The sequence below is a fragment of the Salvelinus sp. IW2-2015 genome, linkage group LG18 (assembly GCF_002910315.2).
Source record: "Salvelinus sp. IW2-2015 linkage group LG18, ASM291031v2, whole genome shotgun sequence".
Classification (NCBI taxonomy): domain Eukaryota; kingdom Metazoa; phylum Chordata; class Actinopteri; order Salmoniformes; family Salmonidae; genus Salvelinus; species Salvelinus sp. IW2-2015.
In genome coordinates, this window is record NC_036858.1 from 71,306,378 (window position 1) to 71,330,643 (window position 24,266).

Consider the following 24,266-nt stretch of genomic DNA (forward strand, 5'->3'; position numbering starts at 1 on the left):
CTTTTTGGTGTGTGTCTTTGTGCTGATTGGTTCTGGGATGGCTCCTATTCAGTGGTATAAAGTATTTAAGTAAAAATACTACTGAAGTAGTTTTTGGGGGTATCTGTATTTTACTTTACTATTTATATTTTTGACAACTTTTACTTCACTACATTCCTAGTGAAAATAATGTACATTTTACTCTGTACATTATCCCTGACACCCAATAGTACTGGTTACATTATGAATTCTTAACAGGGCAGGAAAATGGACCAATTCACACACTTATCAAGAGAACATCCCTACTGCCTCTGATCTGGTGGACTCACTAAACACAAATGCTTCCTCTGTAAATTTTGTCTGGGTGTTGGAGTGTGTCCCTGTCTAACCCTAAATAAATATATTAAAACGTCTGGTTTGCTTAATTTAAGCAATTTGAAATTAATTTTACTTTGATACATAAGAATATTTTAAACCAAATACTGTTAGACTTTTACTCAAGTAGTTTACTGGGTGACTTTTGAGTAATTTTCAATTAAGGAATCTTTACTTTTACTCAAATATGCCATTCGTGCTCCCGAGTGGCGCAGTGGTCTAAGTGCTAGAGGCGTCACTACAGGTTCGAATCCAGGCAGGACCCCAACCTGCCGTGATTGGGAGTCCCTTAGGGCGGCGCTCAATTGGACCAGCGTCGTCCGGGTTTGGCTGGTGTAGGCTGTCCATTGTAAAAAATAATTTGTTCWTAACCGATTTGATTAGGTAACATTTTTAAAAAGACAATTGGGTACTTTTCCACCACTGCTCATATTGAAGTTAGTCACAGCGACATGTATCCTCTATAGGGCAGCCGTGGTACAGTTCCTATACCTATACCTTCATATCAAGTACATACAGTGGGGAGAACAAGTATTTGATACACTGCCGATTTTGCAGGTTTTCCTACTTACAAAGCATGTAGAGGTCTGTAATTTTTTATCRTAGGTACACTTCAACTGTGAGAGACGGAATCTAAAACAAAAATCCAGAAAATCACATTGTATGATTTTTAAGTAATTAATTTGCATTTTATTTATTATTATTCCCACATGATTCAAGAGGGCCACCATTGTTCCTGTTCCCAAGAAAGCTAAGGTAACTGAGCTAAAAGACTACCGCCCCGTAGCACTCACTTCCGTCATCATGAAGTGCTTTGAGAGACTAGTCAAGGACCATAATCACCTCCTACCCCTACCTGGACACCCTAGACCCACTCCAATTTGCTTACCGACCCAATAGGTCCACAGACGACGCAATCGCAACACACTGCACCACTGCCGCTAACCACATCTGGACAAGAGGAATACCTATGTGGAATGCTGTTCATCGACTACAGCTCAGCATTTAAACACCATAGTACCCTCAAACTCGTCATCAAGCTCGAGAACCTGGCTCTCGACCCGGTTGTGCTTGCAACTGGGTACTGGACTTCCTGACGGGCCGCCCCAGGTGGGTGAGGGTAGGTAAACAACATCTCCACCCCGCTAATCCTCAACACTGGGGCCCCACAAGGGGTGCGTTCTGAGCCCTCTCCTGTACTCCCTGTTCACGCCACGACTGCGTGGCATGCACGCCTAACTCAATCAATCAGTTTGCTGACGACACTACAGTGGTAGGCTTGATTACCAACCAACGACGAGACGGCTACAGGGAGGAGGTGAGGGCCTCGGAGTGTGGGTGTCAGGAAAATAACCTCACACTCAAGTCAACAACAAAGGAGATGGTCGTGGACTTCAGGAACAGCAGAGGGAGCACCCCCTATCCACATCGACGGAACAGTAGTGGAGAAGGGGAAAGTTTTAAGTTCCTCGGCGTACACATCACGGACAAACTGAAATGGTCCACGCACACAGACACGCGTTGTGAAGAAGGCCGGCATGCACCTCTTCAAACCTCAGGAGGCTGAAGAATTCGCGGCTTGTCCACCAAAAGCACTCAACAAACTTTACAAGATGCAACAATCGGAGCATCCTGTCGGGCTGTATCACTGCCTAGTACGGCAACTGCTCCGCCACACAGACCGAAGGCTTCCCAGAGGGTAGTGAGGTCTGCACAACGCATCACTGGGGGCAACTACTGCCCTCCAGGACACTTACACCACCCGATTGTCACAGGAAGGCCATAAGATCATCAAGGACAACAACCACCCGAGCCACTGCCTGTTCCACCCGCTATCATCCAGAAGGCGAGGTCAGTACAGGTGCACAAGACGGGACCGAGAGACTGAAAACAGCTTCTATCTCAAGGCCATCAGACTGATAAACAGCCACCACTAACATTGAGTGGCTTGCTGCCAACATACTGACTCAACTCCAGCTCACTTTAATAATGGAAATTGTAAAAACTGTATTACTAGCACTTTAAACAATGCCACTTAATACATGTTTACAATACCTACATTACTCATCTCATATGTATATGTATATACTGTACTCTATATCATCTACTGCATCTTGCCATCTTTATGTAATACATGTATCACTAGCCACTTTAAACTATGCCACTTTATGTTATATATACCCTACATTACATTTTACATTTACATTTACATTTTAGTCATTTAGCAGACGCTCTTATCCAGAGCGACTTACAGTAGAGTGCATACATTTTATAAAATTTTTACATACTGAGACAAGGATATCCCTACCGGCCAAGAGCAGACGCTCTTATCCAGAGCGACTTACAGTAGAGTGCATACATTTTATACAATTTTTACATACTGAGACAAGGATATCCCTACCGGCCAAACCCTCCCTACCGGCCAAACCCTCCCTAACCTGGACGACGCTATGCCAATTGTGCGTCGCCACACGGATCTCCCGGTTGCGGCCGGCTGCGACAGAGCCTGGGCGCGAACCCAGAGACTCTGGTGGCGCAGCTAGCACTGCACCCGGGAGTACATTACTCATCTCATATGTATAGACTGTACTCTATACCATCTACTGAATCTTGCCTATGCCGTTCTGTACCATCACTCATTCATATATCTTTATGTACATATTCTTTATCCCTTTACACGTGTGTATAAGGTAGTAGTTGTGGAATTGTTAGGTTAGATTACTCATTGGTTATTACTGCATTGTCGGAACTAGAAGCACAAGCATTTCGCTACACTCGCATTAACATCTGCTAACCATGTGTAAGTGACAAACAAAATTTGATTTGATAATTGTGCAATATTAGATGGCACTTTGACTGGTTTTACCGTAGCCTACCAGGTTGAGAGGGTACCTTAATCCATCGAGGGCTAGGAGTTGGGTCTCAATGTACAAAGATACTGTACCCTACAAAGAGAGGGAATTCTAGAACGAGTTGGAACCCAATATTACCTAAATGTATTTCTAGACTAAATGTTGCAGCTTATCGCCCATGAGAATGGATTCGTATCCTTTTGATTCCGTTAGAATGAGATGTTCGAGCTAGAGGTTGACAGCCCGAGGCGGTAACTGGTACCCGCAAGCGCTGATGTTAAAGATGTACAAACATTAAATATAAATAGTGACACGAATATATACACAGTTAATAACATACATGAAGTACCAGTACCGAAACGAATATGTGGTTAGCTGACATGTAAAATACCTATCCAGGCCTGGTAAGATCTGGCATGCGTCAGCAACACCCAAGCAGGGGAACGCGCCCAGTACTGTATGTCATATCCCACGTCTTACCGATGTACTGAGCCCGGTCTTCGTCTTCTCCCGGATAAAACAAAAATGGATACATCACATCGACAATAAAATACACGCTCTTTTTGAATGATATATTGTGAATAAAAGTGCGTGTGGTTACAATGCATGCGGACGGTAAGTTGCCAATTCCGAATATGAAAATGTAACCTATGGGTTGTATAACAATTAGGCCTATGTCTATTTTCGCGTATTTTGTCTTCTCTATTAGCGTTCACATCATTATGACAATGCCTTTATCATTTTCAAGTACGCCGCAATATTAGGTTGCATACAGAATATAAGTATCGTATATTATTGCTTCTGATTATCTGTGAAGGAATACTTCTTTTTTTATTTCTAATGCCTGTAGCTGTGCTGGTGGCTGGATGGAGAGCAACACATTGAGTATTGTATTGGTTTTCATAACCATAATCAAATGACCATGATGACTCGACTATCATATTGAAATGGTTTTGCATCAGATCATTCACACGCACATACAGATAAATGCAGATGCGGTAAGCCTGTATGTTTGACTAAGTAAATGTGATCATTTTAGAATTCCATGTACATTTTCATTATCGATAGGAGCTGCAGCTTTTGTGTAGGACTATTGTCGTCATAAGCTCAGCCACATTCTATCATTCTATCCAAATCTATTGTGTAAACATAATAAACATATATTAAACACCCTCGACAATAATGATAGAAGGATTAGATTACTGTGTAGGCTACACATTTTATTTGTTTGCTCTTGCTTCAGCCTAGGCCTATTTAGACTTCAGTGTTTGTCTGGCAGGAAGGGAAGGGCTTTTCCCATTGAAAGATCAGAATTATTATCATTCACAATGGTCCTCATAGATGTCTTTCATTGTAATAATATGGTGTTGTACTAAACTCAGATTCCTCTGTTTCTATGTAGAAATATGGGGTCTTTCCCATGACCAAGGGGACCATGTCAATGGAGGAGACAGCAGATACCTTCGCCATCCTGTTCAGTGAAATGATGTGAACACCTGTGAGGCTGTTCTCCAGTCTTTACTAACCCAATGGAGAAACTCCATTAAAACAGCTTTTTAGTCCAGGACTCGGCTTAATCTGTGTCCGGGAAACCAGCCCTATGTGTATGATGAATGTGACCAGTCTGCCATCAGTCTGCCACCACCACACCTACAACAGCAGCCTGGGCCCGAGGTGCGTGGGTTGAAAAGAAAAATACAMATTTCTGTGGAATGTAAGGAATATGTATCAGCCATCTTCTCCTCATCCCTCTAGGTCCTCCTCCTCTTCCTCCCCTGGCTGGGCCCTGATCCACACGGCTACCCTCACTTCCTGCACCCTCCTCCTCATCCTCATATTCTTTTTGGGTTCTTACGGCAACCTGGTGGTGTTCCTCTCCTTCTTCCACCCGGCCTTCCGCAAGTTCCGCACCAACTTCGACTTCATGATCCTGAACTTATCATTCTGTGATATGATTATATGTTGCGTGACTGCGCCGATGTTCGCATTGGTGCTTTTCCTGGACTCAGGTCAGTAGACTGTATTTACCATAGAATACCATTCTGGAACTTTGAGGATTCATAACATAGCCTCTATAGTCATTTCATAGGATCTCTATGATATTTACTTCGTTCTGTTCTTTGCTTAGATCTTGTCTCTTGCTTCAGCTAAGACACTGGGCCCTGTCTGTCCCCGATTAATAGATTTTTGTTTTGGGTGGCAGGTAGCCTAGTGGTTAGAGCGTTAGAGCATGTTCGAATCCTAGAGCCGACAAGGTGAAAAATCTGTTGATGTACCCTTGAGCAAGGCACTTAGCCCTTATTGCTTCAGGATTGTAGTTGATAATGGCTGACCCTGGCCGTGACCTCACTCTCCGAGGCTATCTTGGGGAGTTGGTATATGCCAAAAAAAACAGTTTTCTAATTCACATGCGTATAATACACACTTGTGTGAAATAGGATGAATATAATCACCCACCTAATTATTATTATTGTTCTGTTGTGTGCCTATTTGAGTTCGCTTGGCTTAATAAACCAATAGAAAAGTCCCAAAACTGCAAGCTGTTCCCTTCTAGCACTCCAGGCAGACTCAACCAAATGATCCAACTATTTGAATGTATTTTTCCAAGTTTTTGAACCCTGGTCTGATTCTTGAAGGTTTGCAAAAGTCTAAAGAGTAAACTTTTTTTTTGTTCCAGGAGGAGGGGGTGGCGTGTCAAAGACTTTTTGCTTCACCTTCCACCTGACCAGCTCTGCCTTCATCATCATGTCTCTGGAGACGGTAGCTGTGATCGCCCTCCATCGGCTCCGTATGGTCCTGGGCCAGCAGCCCAACCGCATGGCCTCGCTCCCCTGTACTCTGGCTCTCACCGCCCTCCTCTGGACCTCTAGCTTTACTATGGCTGCCCTGCTCACCCTGCGAGCCTACCCCATGAAGGAGGGACCCTGCCTGCCTCACTTCGGCCTAACGGGTGGGCCTGCAAGGGTGGTTCTATATGTCTACCTGGCAGACTTTGCCTTCTGCGTGGCGGTGGTGTCTGTCTGCTACCTGATGATCGCTCAGACGCTGAGGAAGAACGCACAGGTGAGAGGGAGGGATGGATTGGATCGATAGATGGATGAATGACATTTGATTTTCGTGTCAGGTAAATCACCTTAGCGACCCACCCCTTGCGGGATTATTTGACACGTTTTTAAGAAATTTTAGTCACACTTAATTTCTTATAACTTGCTATAAGCATGTATAAAGCGAAATAATGTTATGTCTCTCTATGCTAAGTGGTTGTTCCCATCCTGTCCCCAGGTGAGGAAGTGCCGCGTCATCACTGTAGACGCCACACGCCCGCCGCTACCACAACCCCCTCCCCCGCTCATGGCGGCCGGCTTAGAGAGCATGCAGTGTGCCGTCCAGGTTCCTTCACTCTACCGCAACCAGACCTACAACAAGCTCCAACACATTCAGACTCACTCCTACACTAACAGACCCACCAGCCAGGGTCTAGTACCCGGGGCTGCTCAGGGAGCTACCTGCTGCCAGCTTGTCTCTACCGTCAACCTGGCCACAGTTAAAGACTCCAAGGCTGTAGTAACCTGTGTGGTGATTGTATTCTCTGTCCTTCTCTGTTGTCTCCCCATGGGCGTCTCCTTAGCCCAGGACGTCCTCTCTCCAGAGAGCAGCTTCGCTCACTACCAGTTCGAACTGTGCGGTTTCGCGCTCATCTTCCTCAAGTCGTGCATCAACCCATTCGTGTACTCTCGCAACAGCGCCGGGCTCCGCCGACGCGTCCTCTGCTGCCTCCAATGGGTGGCACTTGTGTTCCTCTGCTGCAAGCACAAGACACGGCTCCATGCCATGGGGAAAGGCAGTCTCGAGGTCAACCGTAACAAGTCCTCGCACCACGAGACCAACTCTGCCTATGTCCTCTCACCCAAACCACAAAGGAGACTGGTGGATCAAGCCTGTGGACCCAGTCACTCCCGGGACTGTGCCCCCAGTCCGAGAGCTACGGGCGGGCATGGTGGGCGTAAGCCCCGGCCCCCTAGTACCTCCACYCCCATCAACACCCGTATCGAGCCCTACTACAGTATCTACAACAGCAGCCCCTCTGCAGGACCTGGCTCCCCTACCAACAGTCTGCAGCCTGCTGCCAACTCCTCCTCCTCCCAGGCCTTTGGGTTCAACAAGTCCTACGTTGCCATGCACTATCACATCCACCAGGAGGTGCTGCAGGACGTTGAGAGTACCTCAGCCCATAAGATACCCATACCTTCAGTCTGACTAACCACCATGATTGATTGATTGGATCCCTTCAGTCTAAACTGATGAATAACCTTGGCTTAAACCTGAAGACTTGTGTTGGCTCGCCAATCTAATGCCAATAGGCTTTAGTTCAGTGGGCTAACATAGTCTTGTGGTTCTGCCGGACTTTGAGAGCACCTCGGTGTATCAGATCTCCATACCTTCAGTTTAACTTACCACAATGATTTATACATGAATTGATTTGTTTATTGATCAGATACTGTACTTTGAGTGTAACCTAGCCACCATGCTGAAACTGGAGAGGGATTGGGCATATAGTTCAGGGATGCTAACAGTTACTATAATATTATATGACTATTACCACAAGACACCAGAGAGTAAACGGTACTAATTGTCTGAATATCATGTGGTAGTGAACTGTTAGAGGTAAAGAATAACCCCCATTGACTTGAGAATATAAAATGGAAGATCTCTTAGTCCAGAGTGAGAGAAACAGTACTGATCCCATATTGTTATTGATGTTACTGAAATAAGTGGAATCAATTTTTACACTGACATGACATTTTTCATATTGTACAATTTAGATGGTCTTTCTCGTCATAATAATACTGTATTTGTGAGTCTCATACATGTTCTATGATATCAGTAAATGTTTTGCAAGTGCAATGTGTCCAGTGCGCTCCTGGCAAAGAAAATATCTAAATTGAAGATCCAGAAAGGTAAACACCTCTTATGGTCAACTCCTATCAACCTGCAACTCACTGTCCAAGCTTTTGTCATGTCACACAGTGATGTCCAGTACAGTGGTTCTCAACCCCCAGACGTTTCACCATGTTGTTGAACTAACTCACCTAGTCGACAAGTTCAATCAGGTGAGCTAGCTGTGGAATAGTTCAAATACATGGAATGTATGGGGTTACTGAGAAGTTTGAGAACCCTGATCTATTGTGATCAGACAGAAGTCACTTTTTTTTTTTAGAGAAGAGCATCAGTTGGCCTTTTACTAAATGTATAATGGTTGAGAGCTGAGGGCCATTCAAGTTATCACATTGTGGCTAGCTATCCAAGACAATGGGGTATGACTAGAATTCCTTTTAACCTAATTTTGTTCAGATAGTTGTATTTATTTTTTCAGTGTATCCCTCATTTAAACCACAGAACACACCAGATTTAGAAATCCACAGAAATGACATCTGATTCAGTGCATAACCAATGTTAATCATCAGTGCTCGTCAATAACATCCGGGGATTGAATTCACAGCACATCAGTTTCTAAGATACTCTCAATCACCCTGTAACGTAACAACAACCAGGGTTGGGGTCAATTCCTTTTCAACCCAGTCAATTTCAGAAGTAAACTGAAATTCAAATCCTAATTTTCCTTTAGTGCTTTCGAATGAGGAAATTGGAATTTCAGTTTACTTCCTGAATTGACAAATTGATTTGACCCCAACCCTGACACCAAAGCCCCAGTCTTATTATGCACAGATATTGTTTGTCCACATATTTTAAAATTCAAACGGACTTTGTTGGAAGATATTGTATCTACAAACAAAAAAATGCATATAATTGTCAAGGACAAGCATGTAATCAAACTGAAATGAAACCCAAATAAATACATTTAAAATGCTGACGATAAAACCAACTACGTATAAAAAAACATGAGCAGAGAAAATTATTTTAGGTGCTGACTACCGGCGAATAAACTATCAGCTCTAAAAAATAAAGAGTCGCACACTATATAAACTCCCTGTCATTTATTGGGTAAATCACCAACGTTTCAGCATCACTGTGCCTTCTTCAGGGTAATGTCATGAATGTAGACAAACAGTGGAATTAGTGCAACAAATGACAATAGTGAAGGGTGTGTCATAATTAARTTAATTWGAATGAATTGAGTGAAACTATTAAAAAATAAAAATGATAGCATATTGAATATATTAGGCTATTATCATATGGAAACATAAATATTGTATATATTAGCACCAACATACATTGTTCAATTCAATATATATATATATTTGTTTCCTATTTCATAAACAACATGTGATCTTTTGGTTCAACCATAATAAGCATCATCAACAGGGGGAACATATTGGGTGTACGCTGATAAACTGTAGAAAGAATATATCCATTTATAAGACTTGTTCATAATAGAGAGAATTGTTCATAAAATGGGCCTGAGATCAAAGTCAATATTCAGACCACTAGGGGTCAATGTTTTTAGAGAGGATATCCAGTAAGACTCCCTTTGTAGTAGTAGRATCTCAATGTTACCTCCTCTCCTTGGTAGAGCAACATGCTCAATGCCTGTGCATTTGAGAGAGAACGGTTGATTAGCTTCAACAAAGTGAGCTGCTACTGGATAGTCAATGTTCTTTAACAGTTTCACTCAATTACTGAATGAATTATGACACACTCCTCACTAATGTCATTGGTTGCGCTAATTGCACTGTTGTCTATATAACCTGGTTTTAGCATTCATGACATTACCCTGAAGAGAACACAGTGATGCCGAAATGTTGGTGATTTACCCAATAATTTACTGGGAGTTTATATATAGTGTTCAACTCTATTTTTTATAGCTGATAAAACCAACTACAACATGGAAGCTGGTTCTCCTGATGATGCTGTTTGAATGATTGGTTGTTCTGTCCTGGCATCTTGGCCAGAGAACACTAGAACTAACCTGCCCTAAGAGGAAGATCTGAAGTCCAGTCCATAGAGCCTTGTGGAGTGAACAGGGTCCCATTTCCAACTCAGATCAAATGTCAGGTTTATCATAAGGTTTTTGATGCAACATGGAGTTGGTTCAGTACATAGGAGGTTTAAACCAGGGTGGAAGAGGGGGGCTGTGGTCCTGGGTTCCAAGGGCCGTTCTAGGATCAACACGCTCCTCTCCAAGTCCATGTCAGTCTGGACCTCCTGAGTAGTGCCATGGGCCTTGGTTCATACAGTCTTCCATTTCAGGACATCTTTGCCTAAATCCCTGTCCTTTATTTTCTAGAACAAAGAACACGTTTTACTTAGATGTGCACATCAATTTATCAATTTAAATGTAGTAAAACGTCTTCCTTTTTACTTCTGCTCATCCCTCCTTTTCGCCTCCTCTGTCCGTGCTGTTAGCTGGAGATGGATAGAAGGCCTTTCTCATCAGCTGTGTCCAGGATCTGGCATATAACTGGAGACTCAACCTGATGGAGAAAAAATAACCTGATCATGTTTATTTGCCATGTGTAGTGAATACACTGGAAATCTGACTCGCCCAACCGCTTGCGGTAAAAACACAAAAACAGCAAGAATGGGTTCAAGTGTTTAACCATAACATGGTGCGACAGTAAATGTGTGTGTGCATTCTTACCCCAAGGACATACTGGCAGGTCTGAGGCTCCAGCATGTACACAGTGACGGCATGGGGAGACTCAGACTCCTTACACCTGAGACACAGGACGGGCTTCAATCAGAGACCGGCTGTGTATTCAGTGACATGAAACGTTCTGAACGAGAATGCCAAGTTTGCAAAGCTGTCATCTAGGCAGAGGGTGGCTACTTTGAAGAATCTCAAAATAATTTGGATTTGTTTAACACTTTTTTGGTTACTACATTATTCCATGTGTTATTTCATAGTTGATGTCTTCACTATTATTCTACAATGTACAAAATAGTAAAAAATAAAGAAAAACCCTTGAATGAGTAGGCGTGTCCAAACTGGTACTGTATATTATATTAAGAGACCCTACTAGACCACACCGATGATGACTCACAATATACAGTACCAGTCAAAAGTTTGGACACACCTACTAATTCAAGGGTTTTAATTTTTTCTACATTTTAAAATAATAGTGAAGACATGGAATCATGTCCACTCAGCAAAAAAAGAAACGTCCCTTTCTTTCAAAAATAATTTGTAAAAATCCAAATAACTTCACAGATCTTCATTGTAAAGGGTTTAAACACTGTTTGCCATGCTTGTTCAATGAACCATGAACAATTAATGAACATGCACCTGGGGAACGGTCGTTAAGACACTCACAGCTTACAGACGGTAGGCAATTAAGGTCACAGTTATGAAAACAGGACACTAAAGAGGCCTTTCTACGGACTCTAATAAATTGCAATGTCCGTACTGTGAGACGCCTAAGACAGCGCTACAGGGAGACAGGACGTACAACTGATCGTCCTCGCAGTGGCAGACCACATGTAACAACACCTGCACAGGATCGGTACATCCGAACATCACACCTGCKGGACAGGTACAGGATGGCAACAACAACTGCCCGAGTTGCAGCAGGAACGCACAACCCCTCCATCAGTGCTCAGACTGTCSGCAATAGGCTTATAGGCCTGTTGTAAGGCAGGTCCTCACCAGACATCACCGTTTCGGGTAGCCTTCCGCAAACTTCCCACAATAGGTTGGGTGAATTTTGGCCCATTCCTCCTGACAGAGCTGGTGTAACTGAGTCAGGTTTGTAGGCCTCCTTGCTCGAACACACTTTTATAGATCTGCCCACAAATCTTCTATAGGATTGAGGTCAGGGCTTTGTGATGGCCACTCCAATACCTTGACTTTGTTGCCATTTTGCCACAACTTTGGAAGTATGCTTGGGGTCATTGTCCATTTGGAAGACCCTTTAACTTCCTGACTGATGTCTTGAGATGTTGCTTCAATATATCCACATAATTTTCCTCCCTCATGATGCCATCTATTTTGTAAAGTGCACCATTCCCTCCTTCAGCAAAGCACCCCCACAAAACGATGATGCCACCCCCATACTTCACGGTTGGGATGGTGTTCTTCGGCTTGCAAGCATCCCCCCTTTTCCTCCAGACATAACGATGGTCATTATGGCCAAACAGTTCTATTTTTGTTTCATCAGACCAGCGGACATTTCTCCAAAAAGTACAATATTTGTCCCCATGTGCGGTTGCAAACCGTAGTCTGGCTTTTTTATGGCGGTTTTGGAGCAGTGCCTTCTTCCTTGCTGAGCGGCCTTTCAGGATATGTGGATATAGATACTTTGTACCCGTTTCCTCCAGAATCTTCACAAGGTCCTTTGCTGCTGTTCTGGGATTGATTTGCATTTTCCTCACAAAAGTACGTTCCTCTCTAGGAGAGAGAACGCGTCTCCATCCTGAGCGGTATGACGGCTGTGTGGTTCCATGGTGTGTATACTTGCAAACTATTGTTTGTACAGATGAACGTGGCACCTTCAGGCGTTTGGAAATTGATCCCAAGGATGAACCAGAGTTGTGGAGGTCTACAATTTTTCTGAGGTCTTGGCTGATTTCTTTTAATTTTCCCATGATGTCAAGCAAAGAGGCACTGAGTTTGAAGCCAGGCCTTGAAATACATCCACAGGTACACCTCTAATTGACTCAAATTATGTCAATCAGCCTATCAGAAGGTTCTGAAGCCATGACATCCTTTTCTGGAATTTTCCAAGCTGTTTAAAGGCACATTCAACTTTGTGTATGTAAACTTCTGACCCATTGGAATTGTGATACAGTGAATAATAAGTGAAATAATCTGTCTGTAAACAATTGTTGGAGAAATTACTTGTGTCATGCACAAAGTAGATGTCCTACCGACTTGCCAAAACTATAGTTTGTTAACAAGAAATTTGTGGAGTGGTTGAAAAACGAGTTTTAATGACTCCAACCTAAGTGTATGTACACTTCCGACTTCAACTGTATATAAGAATATTAAGAGACCCTACTTGAGCTTGACGATGACCTGTCTGGGTTTCCCCGTCAGGTCACACACGTCCCCATGGCCGTAGAAGAGGGACACCAGTCTGGGGAGGAAGTACAACAACCATGAAGTCCTTATCCTCACTATCAAATCAATGTGTTGTCATTAGAAAATCAGGTTTCCTGGACACTGATGAATCCTATTCCTGGACTAAAACGCCCTTTCAATTGATATTCTTAATTGAGTTTATCTTTGTCCAGGACACCAGCCCCTAATACCCCAATATTCATTAACATTGTGCTGATCAATGAAATCTTAAAATAAAAAATAAACGTATTGTATAGCTGACGTACGTACTTGACTTTCTGGACCCCGTCGTCTTTGAACTGGTAGGATCGGGCCACGTTCTTCTGAGCCCACTGCAGATGTTCCTCAGCGTTCCAACTGCCCACTACCACAATGTTCTTCCCCTGCTCCTTATCCTGGGAGGGAATCAATTCATCATCCTATATTAGATACTTTAACATAGTAAAAAATACATGAGGCACCCAGCCAGCCAATACTGTAACATCTTTCAGTCTACAGGAAATATTGTGCTTAAGCATTTCAACATTACTGAGCTACTAAGTAAATAACCCTTACCTCATGGTACTGATGTACATGCTTCCCATAGCAGAACTCATACTTCCACCATCCTACTCCCTGCAACACACATTCCAGACATCAGACAGAGGCTAAAGTATGAAGAGTTGTGGGAGTTGAATTTACCACAGGTGGGCTCCAATCAAGATGGAGGAACATCTCAAGGATGATCAATAGAAAAAGGATGCAGCTGAGCTCAATTTCGAGTCTTATAGCAAAGGGCTGAATACTTATGTAAATAAGGTACGTGTTTTATGTTTTATAAATTTGCTAACATTTCTAAGAAACAGTTTTTGCTTTGTCATTATGGGGTATTGTGTGTAGATTGCTGAGGGGTTTTATTTATTTAATCAATTTTTGAATAAGGCTGTAACGTAACAAAATGTGGAAAAAGTCAAGGGGTCTGAATACTTTGAAGGCACTGCATATTACATTGAATTAACAACAGCAGCCAATGAGCAGTAGCCAATATGTGGCTGTAGACAATGAGCAGGTGTCTCTTTCAACAGCCAGCCTATCAGCAGGCCTCATACTAACCCCATGGAGACAGTAGGAGCCACTCAGGAACTCTTTGATCAGCTGCTCGTCCGTCAGACGGGAGATGTGGGTGGTTCCCACGGTAACCTGGGTCTGCCCGCCCACCACGAGGGGCTTATGGGTAGAGGAGAAGGCCTCCTCTCTCATGGGGGACATACTCTCCTCCTGGAGGACAAGAGAGGGGGGAGGTGTTTAGTTAGAAGACATTAAACAGACAACTTCTAAACCTGGGTTGTGTTCAGTACAGACAAAACAGTTTTCAAATAGTGGGAATAGCTACCTACCCGAACTTGTCCAACAGGAATACACATTTTCGTTCTCCTGATCATGACCCTGTATTGCCCCATCAGTGGTGTAAAGTATTTAAGTAAAAATACTTTAATGTACTACTTAAGTTGTTTTTTGGGGTATCTGTATATTTTTGACTACTTTTACTTCACTACATTCCTAAAGAAAATGATGTACTTTACTCCGTACATTTTCCCTGACACCCAAAAGTACTCGTTACATTTTGAATGCTTAACAGGACAGAAAAGGTCCAATTCACGCACTTATCAAGACAACATCCCTGGTCATCCGTACTGCCTATGATCTGACAACTCACTAAACACAAATGCTTTGTTTCTGAATGATGTCTGAGTGTTGGAGTGTGCCCCTGGCTATCTGTAAATGTTTTAAAACATGAACAATTGTGCCATCTGATTTGATTCATATAAGGAATTTGAAACAATTTATACTTTTTAGTTTTGATACTTAAGTATATTTCAAACCAAATACTTTTAGACTTTTACTCAAGTAGTATTATACTGGGTGACTTTTATTTTTATTTGAGTCATTTCTATTAAGGTATCTTTACTTATACTCACTTATGACAATTGGGTAATTTTTCCACACTGTGCCCCACTACCATCACCTCTTATCTTCACCTCTTTATCTTTATCTTCCCTTCTTTCTCACTCTCCTCCCTCAGTCTCTCCTCCCTCCCCTAGTCTCTCTCCTTCCCCCCCTCCCTCCCTCTCTCTCCTTCCTCCCCTANCTTCCTCCCCTAGTCTCTCTCCTTCCCCCCCTCCCTCCCTCTCTCTCTCTCCTCCTCCCTCACTTCTCTTTCCGGGGCAGCAGCAGCAGTGAAGGGAGGTTTCAGCAGCTCCTCCTGCTCCCGGTCCATCTGAGAGAGACTGTGAGGCCGCAGGGGAGAACCAGACATGGCCTGGCAGAAGATGGCATTCACTGGGGACGACTTGAACCTAACAGACCACGGGATAAAGATATAAGCTTCCATATCATTTCAAACAAGGTAGACCCCTTTACTTATAGTTGCATTAGTTAAATCAGCTATGGTAGTTGAGAAATAGATCATGAGGGGAACTGGTTGGGTTTGGGATGCAGTTTACAGTAGACCTGCTGGTACCTGTATTTTTATTTAACCCTTACTTTACCAGGTAAGTTGACTGAGAACACATTCTAATTGACAGCAACAACCTGGGGAATAGTTATGTGGGAGAGGGGGGATGAATGAGCCGATTGTAAACTGGGGATGATTAGGTGGCCATGATGGTATGAGGGCCAGACTGGGAATTTAGCCAGGACACCAGGGTTAACACCGCTACTCTTACGATAAGTGCCACTGGATCTTTAGTGACCACAGAGAGTCAGGACACACGTTTAACGTCCCATCCAAAAGATGGCACCCTACACAAGGCAATGTCCTTAATCACTGCCCTGGGGCATTGTGATATTTTTTTAGACAAGAGGAAAGAGTGCCTCCTATTGGCCCTCCAACACCACTTCCAGCAGCATCTGGTCTCCCATCCAGGGACTGACCCTGCTTAGCTTCAAGTGGCAAGCCAGCAGTGGGGTGAAGGGTGGTATGCTGCTGTATTTTGGGTGTGTACATTATTCTCTCTCTACCCACCTGTATTTGGGGTGTGTACCTCATTCTCTACCCACCTGTATTTGGGGTGTGCACAGATCAGAGGGGTCAGCACCACTACTTCGTACTCGCAGGTAGTGACCTCAGCGATAGAAAGGATCTCGTGCTTGGCTTCGGGGTGGCAGACATACAGCACGTTGGTGGAGCGAGGAGTGTTCTGTTTCAGGATGCACGCCGTCCCGTGGGCCATCAACACCGGGTAGTATGGAGTCAGCTGGCCCTCCACGTTCTTAGTAGGAACCTAGAAACATTTATATTTTCGTCGCTTATCAGAGACAATCGGCGCATTCAACTTAGGTAGATAAACTAACCACAGCAAGTAAAACCTTCAAAATAGCAACCCATGATTAGAGAGAGAAATAAAACGAGAAAAGAATTCTTACGAAGTGTTTTTAAAAAAAAAATTATGTGTATGAGTCAAAATGTTGAACAACCAACCTCTTTCTCAGCTTCTGGCGTAGGATCCATCTCCTCAACTTTCTCTACCTCTGCAATCTCTGTTCCTGAAGTGGCTGAAGACTCTGTCGTCTTGGTCATGCTTCCCAAGACGTACTCCTGAACTTTGATCTGCCAGATCAACACGAAAATCATTTTTTCTTATTTATTGCAACATACTTGATGGTAGACATTATAATGATGCCAATTTTGAAGTAACATAATTTCCCACTGACATGTCCCGTCTCCTTCTCCTCATGGTATTGTCTCACATGTTTCCCATGACACACCTCATACGTCCAGTATGACTCGATCTATTCATTAACACCACAACAAATGCCAGAAGAGACCGTGGTTAGCCTATCCATAGAAAGTGACAGCACAGAACATGACATACACTACCGTTCAAAAGTTTGGGGTCACTTAGAAATGTCCTTGTTTTTGAAAGAAAAGCCATTTTTGTCCATTAAAATAAYATCAAATTGATCAGAAATACTGTGTAGACATTGTTAATGTTGTAAATGACTATTGTAGCTGGAAACTGCAGATTTTTTATGGATTATCTACAGGAGTGATGGTTGCTGATAATGGGCCTCTGTACGCCTATGTAGATATTCCATAAAATAAATCTGCCATTTCCAGCTAGGTAGATTAACAATGTCTACACTGTATTTCTTATCAATTTGATGTTATTTTAATGGACCAAAAAAATAGCTTTTCTTTCAAAAACAAGGACATTTCTAAGTGACCCCAAACTTTGAAAGGTACTATTTATTTTGTATTTATTATGGATCCCCATTAGCTGCTGCCAAAGCAGCAGCTACTCTTCCTGGGGTCCAGCAAATTTAAGGTGATTTATACAATTTTTAAAACATTACAATACATTCACAGATTTCACAACACACTGTGTGTCCTCAGGCCCCTACTCCACCACTACCACATTACTAAATCCATGTGTATGTTATCGTATGTGCGTATGCATGTGTCTGTGCCAATGCTTGTGTTGCTTCACAGTCCCCGCTGTTCCATAAGGTGTTCATCTGTTTTTTTATATCAAATTTTACCGCTTGCATCAGTTACTTGATGTGGAATAGAGTTGTAGTACTGTGTGCCTTCCATAGTCTGCTCTGGACTTGGGGACTGTGAAGAGACCTCTCCGAGCTGTGTGCCAGTAGTTTAGACAGTGTACATCTATAGCATGTGATCCCTAGGGGGGAACCCATGACATTAGTGTTGCAGTGGGACTCAATATAGCCTATATTTAGACAGAAGTAGAAGTGAAACGGTTCAGTTCTCACTCTGTAGGAGCAGCTGCTCTCTTTGAACAGTGGGTCCAGCAGATCACCTGGAGTGGGACCAGCGTACACCTTGTCATCATCCTGAGAGAGAGAGGTGAGGAGAGAGAAAAAGAGAGGAAGGAGAGAGGCAGAAAGACAAACAGACACAGAGGGAGACAGGAGGATAAGCGAGACAAGCAATATTGTTGAAAAGAGTGAAACTGAAAAGTATTAATCTAACTCACGCCATCTCCATTTGACAAGGAAGGCAGGAGACATTTGTATTTCTCCTTCTCTGTTGTTGTCATGATGACAAAGTCATCTTCTTTGTAGAGGGCACCTGAGGTTGGCTATGGAAGGACAGGTTTAGGGTCATATGTTGTGTAAGTGCACTACTTTACAGCAGTCATAACAGGAAACTATGCATGGTCAGTTTTTGSGTTGGCAGTCATATGACAGCCATAACAAGGAATACCAGCTAGCTAGGCTTAAGCTTAACAGACTTTATCACCATTTAAAACTAGCTAGCTAACGTTCGCTTTTCAATTAAGTCATAAATAACCAGCCATGATTTAACGTTAACTATGACAAAAACTATATTTATTCTCTATCACACAACCACACAACACTCACCAGGGTGAATTCGGCCCCGGGCCAGTTAATTTTGAATGGGATTTCATCAGTAAACGAAGGAGATCCACCTCTGTTAGCCGACACACCACAACACATCTCCAACAAACCCCCAAACAACACGAACAACAGCCTAGTCCCGTCCATTACCGCTGCAAGGCTCGTTCGCTAACTATCTTCTACGGTGCCTGCCAAGGCATGAGATAGCTAACCTGAGTTAAATCGGGTTAGCTTCGGAGTTATCGTAAAATTATGAATCCATCTGGCTGTCTCTCTTTCATTTGTCAACACAGCGAACAGGAAGTATCTAGTCGCTTGCCACGTCTATTTCCGGTACAGCCGGTTTAGCCACTTTTGGAACACAACATCGGCAGTCTTGGTTGGACTCCCTGAGTTGAGAATTGTTCTTGTGGGTGGCGACGGAAAACAACCMWACCACAATATAGCCTGCTTCACCAAAAAATAAGTTTCCTGTCAACAAAATCATATGTATAATCTTTAGGAACTCTACTTACCAGAAACCAACCTTACTAAAGCACAAACTGTTCGGGTCATTTTGTGCTGGCCTACTCACAGGGATCCTAAATTGCTCCCTCACCCTTTGCCCAATGCCCACCCTCTCCTACTTTCCTCAGGGTCTCAGGTGGTAGTTGTAATACTGTTGTACCCTGTATATAGCCTCGGTATTGTTATTTTATTGTTACTTTTTATTAAAATGTTTACTTTAGTTKATTTAGTAAATATTTTCTTAACTCTATTTTTTGAACTGCATTGTTGGTTAATAAGGATCTGACCCTTTTTTTGATACCATTTGAAAGGAAACACTTTGAAGTTTTAGGAAATGTTAATTTCATGTAGGAGAATATAACACATTAGATCTGGTATAAGATAATACAAAGAACAAACCAAGCGCTTTCTTGTAATTTTTTTTGTACCATCATCTTTGAAACGCAAGAGAAAGGCCAATATATGACTTAGGAATCTAAGCGCAATTTTGGACACTAGATGGCATCAGTGTGTGTGCAAAGTTTTGGACTGATTCAATGAACCATTGTATTTCTGTTCAAAATGTTGTAGCAAGACTGCCCAAATGTGACTAATTGGTTAATTAATACATTTTTAAGTTCAGAACTGCGCATTCTCATCAAACAATAGCATGGTATTCTTAAACTATACTAGCTACTGTAAATTGGACAGTGCAGTTAGATTAACAAGAATTTAGGCTTTCAGCCAATATCAGATATGTCTATGTCCTGGGAAATGTTCTTGTTACTTACAACCTCATGCTAATCACATTAGCCTTTGCTCAACTGTCCCGCGGGGGACCCACAGGTTTTAAGGGTTTGTAAGAATTTCAAGGTAAGGTCTACACCTGTTGTATTCGGCGCATGTGACAAATACAATTTTATTTGATTTTAATAGAATAAATGGAACAGTATCAAACATATGGAAACCACATGTAGAAAGAGGAGGAAGGGAAGCGCTACTAAGGTACACAATAGTACATTTTGGTAGATAGAAGGTGCTCTTTGGTAAAAGGGGTAAATTGGTCTTCAGAAAGAAAGGAGGACCAAGGCACTCTTCATATAATTAATTAAAATGCCTTTATTAGTATGGCATGTTCAATAGAAACAAAGTTTTGTAAAAAACGACGCATTTCGGCTGCATGGTCTTCGTCAGGTAGTACAAAAAAAAAGGAATACAATGTCCTCTTTTTAACAGCTTTTCCAATTAGCCCTAATTGGAAGAGGGAGTGGTTACAAAATTGATTGGACACACCTAGTAAGCAATACTATACACATTAAAAGGTGAAATACTGTAGCTATGTTATCATAAAAATACAACTCCAAGCTAGAAGTATCAGAACACTAAAAGGTAGTTCTAACCTTAAATATGACTGGGAGAAGTGTCAAGAATAAGAAAGCAATATATTCCATAGTACACTAGAACACAGCAAAACATGAACAACAACAGTCTAAACATAGCTAATGGCAATTGAGCAAAATGTCCACTAGATGACAGCAAATGGACCCATCACGACCCTACAGGAAGGGTGAGAAATCCATATCTTCATTTAAACCAGGGTATTTAGTGGCCTGTAGTTTGTAAATCCCCAAACTTTCCCTTTGGTTTAACTGTTTAAGACGGTCCCCTTTTCTAATAGAGGCCGGAATATGATCAATACCCATAGCTTGTAGGGTGGCAGGGTTGCCATGGTGTAAGGACTTGTAGTGCCTTGCCATGGGGTAGTCTTTATTGCCTACCCGTATGGTGTACTTGTGTTCCGCTAAGCGGTGTTGAAGGCGTCTCTTTGTCCGTCCAATGTAGAACACCTTGCACTGTGGACATTCCAATCTATAGATGACATGAGTGGTTTTGCAGTTAATGAAATGCTTGACGTAATACTCCATTTTGGAAGCTGTGTCAACAAAATACTTCTTCTGTGCAATATTTCTGCAATGGTTGCAAGTTACATTTAAAAGAGCCCTTGGGTTTGTGGTCGAGCCCTTGGGTTTGTGGTCAAGCCAAGTTTTTTGAGAGTCATCCGGAAGATAACTGTKGACTAATTTGTCATTTAGGGTAGGACATCTCTTAAAGCTTATGACTGGTGGTTCAGGAAAGACTTGGCGTAGTAGCGTATCACTTTGGATGATTCCCCAATTATTTTTAATGATTATTTTAATGTTCTCTGCTTCAGTGCTGTATTTTGTAACAAACACTCCCCTTCACAACAAGTTCTCTCTGTCAAGTAATCCAGCCCTTATACCGGCATCTTTCAGGACCTGAACGCTCTAGCCCCGATTCAAGAAGCGATTCTCCAATTCAGCAGATTTGACACTGTAGTCTGTTTCCTGATCGCAAATTCTGCGGACTCTTTGGAATTGGCCATATGAAATATTCTCTTTTAGCCTTTTGGGGTGAAAGCTGTCTGCCCTCAGAATGGTATTCCCATCTGTAGGCTTCCTAAAGATTGATATGTGCAAACAACCTTTGTCATTTTTACTAATGTCGAGGTCCAAAAAATATCCTTGCTGTGTTCCATAGTTAGTTTGATGTTAGGGTTAATGCTGTTAAGGTTTTGGTGGAAGGAAATAAGTTAATCTTCTGAGCCGGACCAAAACAGGCAAACATCATCAATATAGCATCCCCACCATATAATCCGGTCAAAGAAATGGTTATTAGAAGGATCCAAAATGAAGTCATTTTCCCATTTACCCAAGTACAAACCAGCATAGGAAGGGCTGTAGCAAGCTCCCATGGCACATCCTTTGACCTGTTTAAAAATACGGTCCTGAAAGATAAAGATGTTATGATTAAGAGTCCATTCAGTCAGTAAGACAATGAATTCTGTAGGAGGCATCTCAGTTTCAGGTCGGGTACTCAAGAAATGGTGCATAGCTGCCAAACCTTGTTCATGCTCAATGGTGGTGTATAGAGACTCCACATCCATGGTGACTAAAAAGGAAGCTGTACCTATATTGTTCAATTCCTTAATTTTGTTCAACACATCTGTGGTATCTTGAAGATAGGCTGGAAGTGACRWCAGAAAAGGCTTRATAAAGTAATCAATGTACTTAGAGATGGGTTCTGTCAGACTTTCATTACCACTARTGACTGGTCTGCCTGGGGGRTTTTCAAGAYTTTTGTGGACTTTTGGAAGAAGGTWAAAAGAAGCCATACGCRGACTGCCATTGAAAAGAAATTTGAACTCATTGTCTGAAATGTAGCCATTCTCCTTAGCTTCTGTGAGGATCCCTTTCAATTCMGTTTTTAGGTCCTCTGTAGGGTTGAAGGTAAGMGATTGGTAGAATTCRTCATTGTCTAATTGACGGWAGGCDTCTGTCACATATTTGTCTTTACTCCACACTACTGTAGCTCCACCTTTGTCTGCTTTTTTAACCACAATCTGTTCATTTTTGGACAATGATTCAACTGCATCCCGCTCTGTCTTAGAAAGATTACGTAAATGTTACCCTTAAACAGATTCTCCACATCAAAATTCACTTTCTTGGAAACCACATGTTTGACTGCATTTCATTTATTCCATTCCAGCTATTACAATGAGCCCATCCTCCTATAGCTCCTGCCTCCACTGCCATCAACATCCTGTTGTCCTAATGTGCTTCCCACCTGCCTCCACTGCCATCAACATCCTGTTGTCCTAATGTGCTTCCTTGTGTCTATCGTCAGAATAAACACCAACACTTCTCATCACTCATCTTGAAAAAAAGTATACTATAGATGTGGAAATCAATCCGCCATCATTTACACAATCGAAAAATCGAATTATTTATTCTTTAAATATTGAAAGTGCTTTGGAGAGAAACAAAATGCCACAGTTTCAGGCCATGTGACGGAAAGTGATTTGGGGCGCTGGATGTCTGAGCAGGTGTGATGTAGTGATGTTTGTATGATGTTGTCGTTTGTACAATGTTGTTTTGTATTGTTTAGAAAATATAAAAGAAAATCTGAAATGCAAAGAATTAATAGCAATCACTTGTATAGCAATCCTGTCTTTAAAAACACAACGCAAGAGAATTGCGAAGTACGATCATGTCATGACGATCTGTAAAATGGTATAGAATCAGCTTGATCCCCTCTGTCGAAGACACTTGGACCTTCTTTTTATATATTTTCAGTGRTATTGTTAAMAAACATGCCCCCATAAAGAAAATGAGAATTAAAAACAGGTTCGGCCCCTGGTTCRACCGAGATCTTGCAGAGTTGCTCCACCAAAAGAATTGCACTTGGCGAAACGCTAGGCACACGCATACTCAGGCTGACTGGCTCTCGTTCAGGCAAATGAGAAATAAGAGTCTGAGGTGCTAGAGGAGCTCCTGAAACTTGACCCCAAAAAAACATTTGGGTCAGATGGTTTAGACCCTTTCTTCTTTAAGGTTGCTGCCCCTATCATCRCCAAGCCTATCTCAATCCTTTTTAACCTGTCTCTCCTCTCTGGGGAGGTTTCCATTGCTTGGAAGGCAGCCACGGTTCGTTCTTTATTTAAAGGGGAGATCACTGCAGCCAACGTGAGTAAAACATTTAAACGTGTTAACCATCGCAGGGCTGCAGGCCCAGACGGCATCCCTAGCCGCGTCCTCAGAGCATGCGCAGACCAGCTGGCTGGTGTGTTTACGGACATATTCAATCAATCCTTATCCCAGTATGCTGTTCCCACATGCTTCAAGAGGGCCACCATTGTTCCTGTTCCCAAGAAAGCTAAGGTAACTGAGCTAAATGACTATCGCCCCGTAGCACTCATACGGGAGAGGGCTGAGAACGCACCTCTGTGGGGACCCAGTGTTGAGGATCAGCGGGTGGAGATGTTGTTACCTACCTCACCACCTGGGGGCGGCCCGTCAGGAAGTCCGAGGACTCAGTTGCAACGAGGCTGGGTCGAGACCCAGGGTCTCGAGCTTAATGACGAGTTTGGAGGGTACTATGGTGTTAATATGCTGAGCTGTAGTCCAATGAAAGCATTCTTACATAGGTAGTTCTCTTGTCCAGATGGGTTAGGGCAGTGTGCAGTGTGTTGCGATTGCGTCGTCTGGTGGACCTATTGGGGGTAGCAAATTCGGAGTGGGTCTAAGGTGCGGTCTCCTTCAAAAGTAGAAAGGGTGGCAGGTGATATGTGTCGGCTTGACTAGTCTCTCAAAGCAACTTCATGATGATGGAGG

General features: G+C 42.6%; 2 protein-coding genes across 3 annotated transcripts; one reads left to right on the forward strand and one right to left on the reverse strand.

The window, feature by feature from the left end:
* The first annotated feature begins 3,602 nt into the window (after positions 1-3,602).
* On the forward strand, positions 3,603-8,111 carry gpr75 (G protein-coupled receptor 75). The gene is made up of 5 exons (XM_024006928.2): positions 3,603-3,821; positions 4,609-4,880; positions 4,962-5,215; positions 5,884-6,269; positions 6,489-8,111. Exons 2-5 carry the CDS (start codon positions 4,807-4,809, stop codon positions 7,461-7,463), a joined length of 1,689 nt encoding a protein of 562 aa, XP_023862696.1. The 5' UTR covers positions 3,603-3,821; positions 4,609-4,806; the 3' UTR covers positions 7,464-8,111.
* A 1,076-nt stretch (positions 8,112-9,187) lies between these two features.
* erlec1 (endoplasmic reticulum lectin 1) lies at positions 9,188-18,910 on the reverse strand. 2 transcript variants are annotated; one of them, XM_070448683.1, is made up of 14 exons: positions 18,592-18,910; positions 18,204-18,308; positions 17,980-18,060; positions 16,918-16,995; positions 16,685-16,813; positions 16,264-16,487; positions 15,416-15,560; positions 14,317-14,481; positions 13,780-13,839; positions 13,495-13,619; positions 13,163-13,240; positions 10,807-10,882; positions 10,528-10,639; positions 9,188-10,448 (listed from the first exon to the last, which is right to left on the reverse strand). In XM_070448683.1, exons 1-13 carry the CDS (start codon positions 18,733-18,735, stop codon positions 10,568-10,570), a joined length of 1,482 nt encoding a protein of 493 aa, XP_070304784.1. In that variant the 5' UTR covers positions 18,736-18,910; the 3' UTR covers positions 9,188-10,448; positions 10,528-10,567. The 2 variants fall into 2 exon arrangements, with proteins under 2 accessions (XP_070304784.1, XP_023862697.1); XM_024006929.2 differs by having other exon boundaries at positions 9,188-10,639.
* Positions 18,911-24,266: the final 5,356 nt, after the last annotated feature.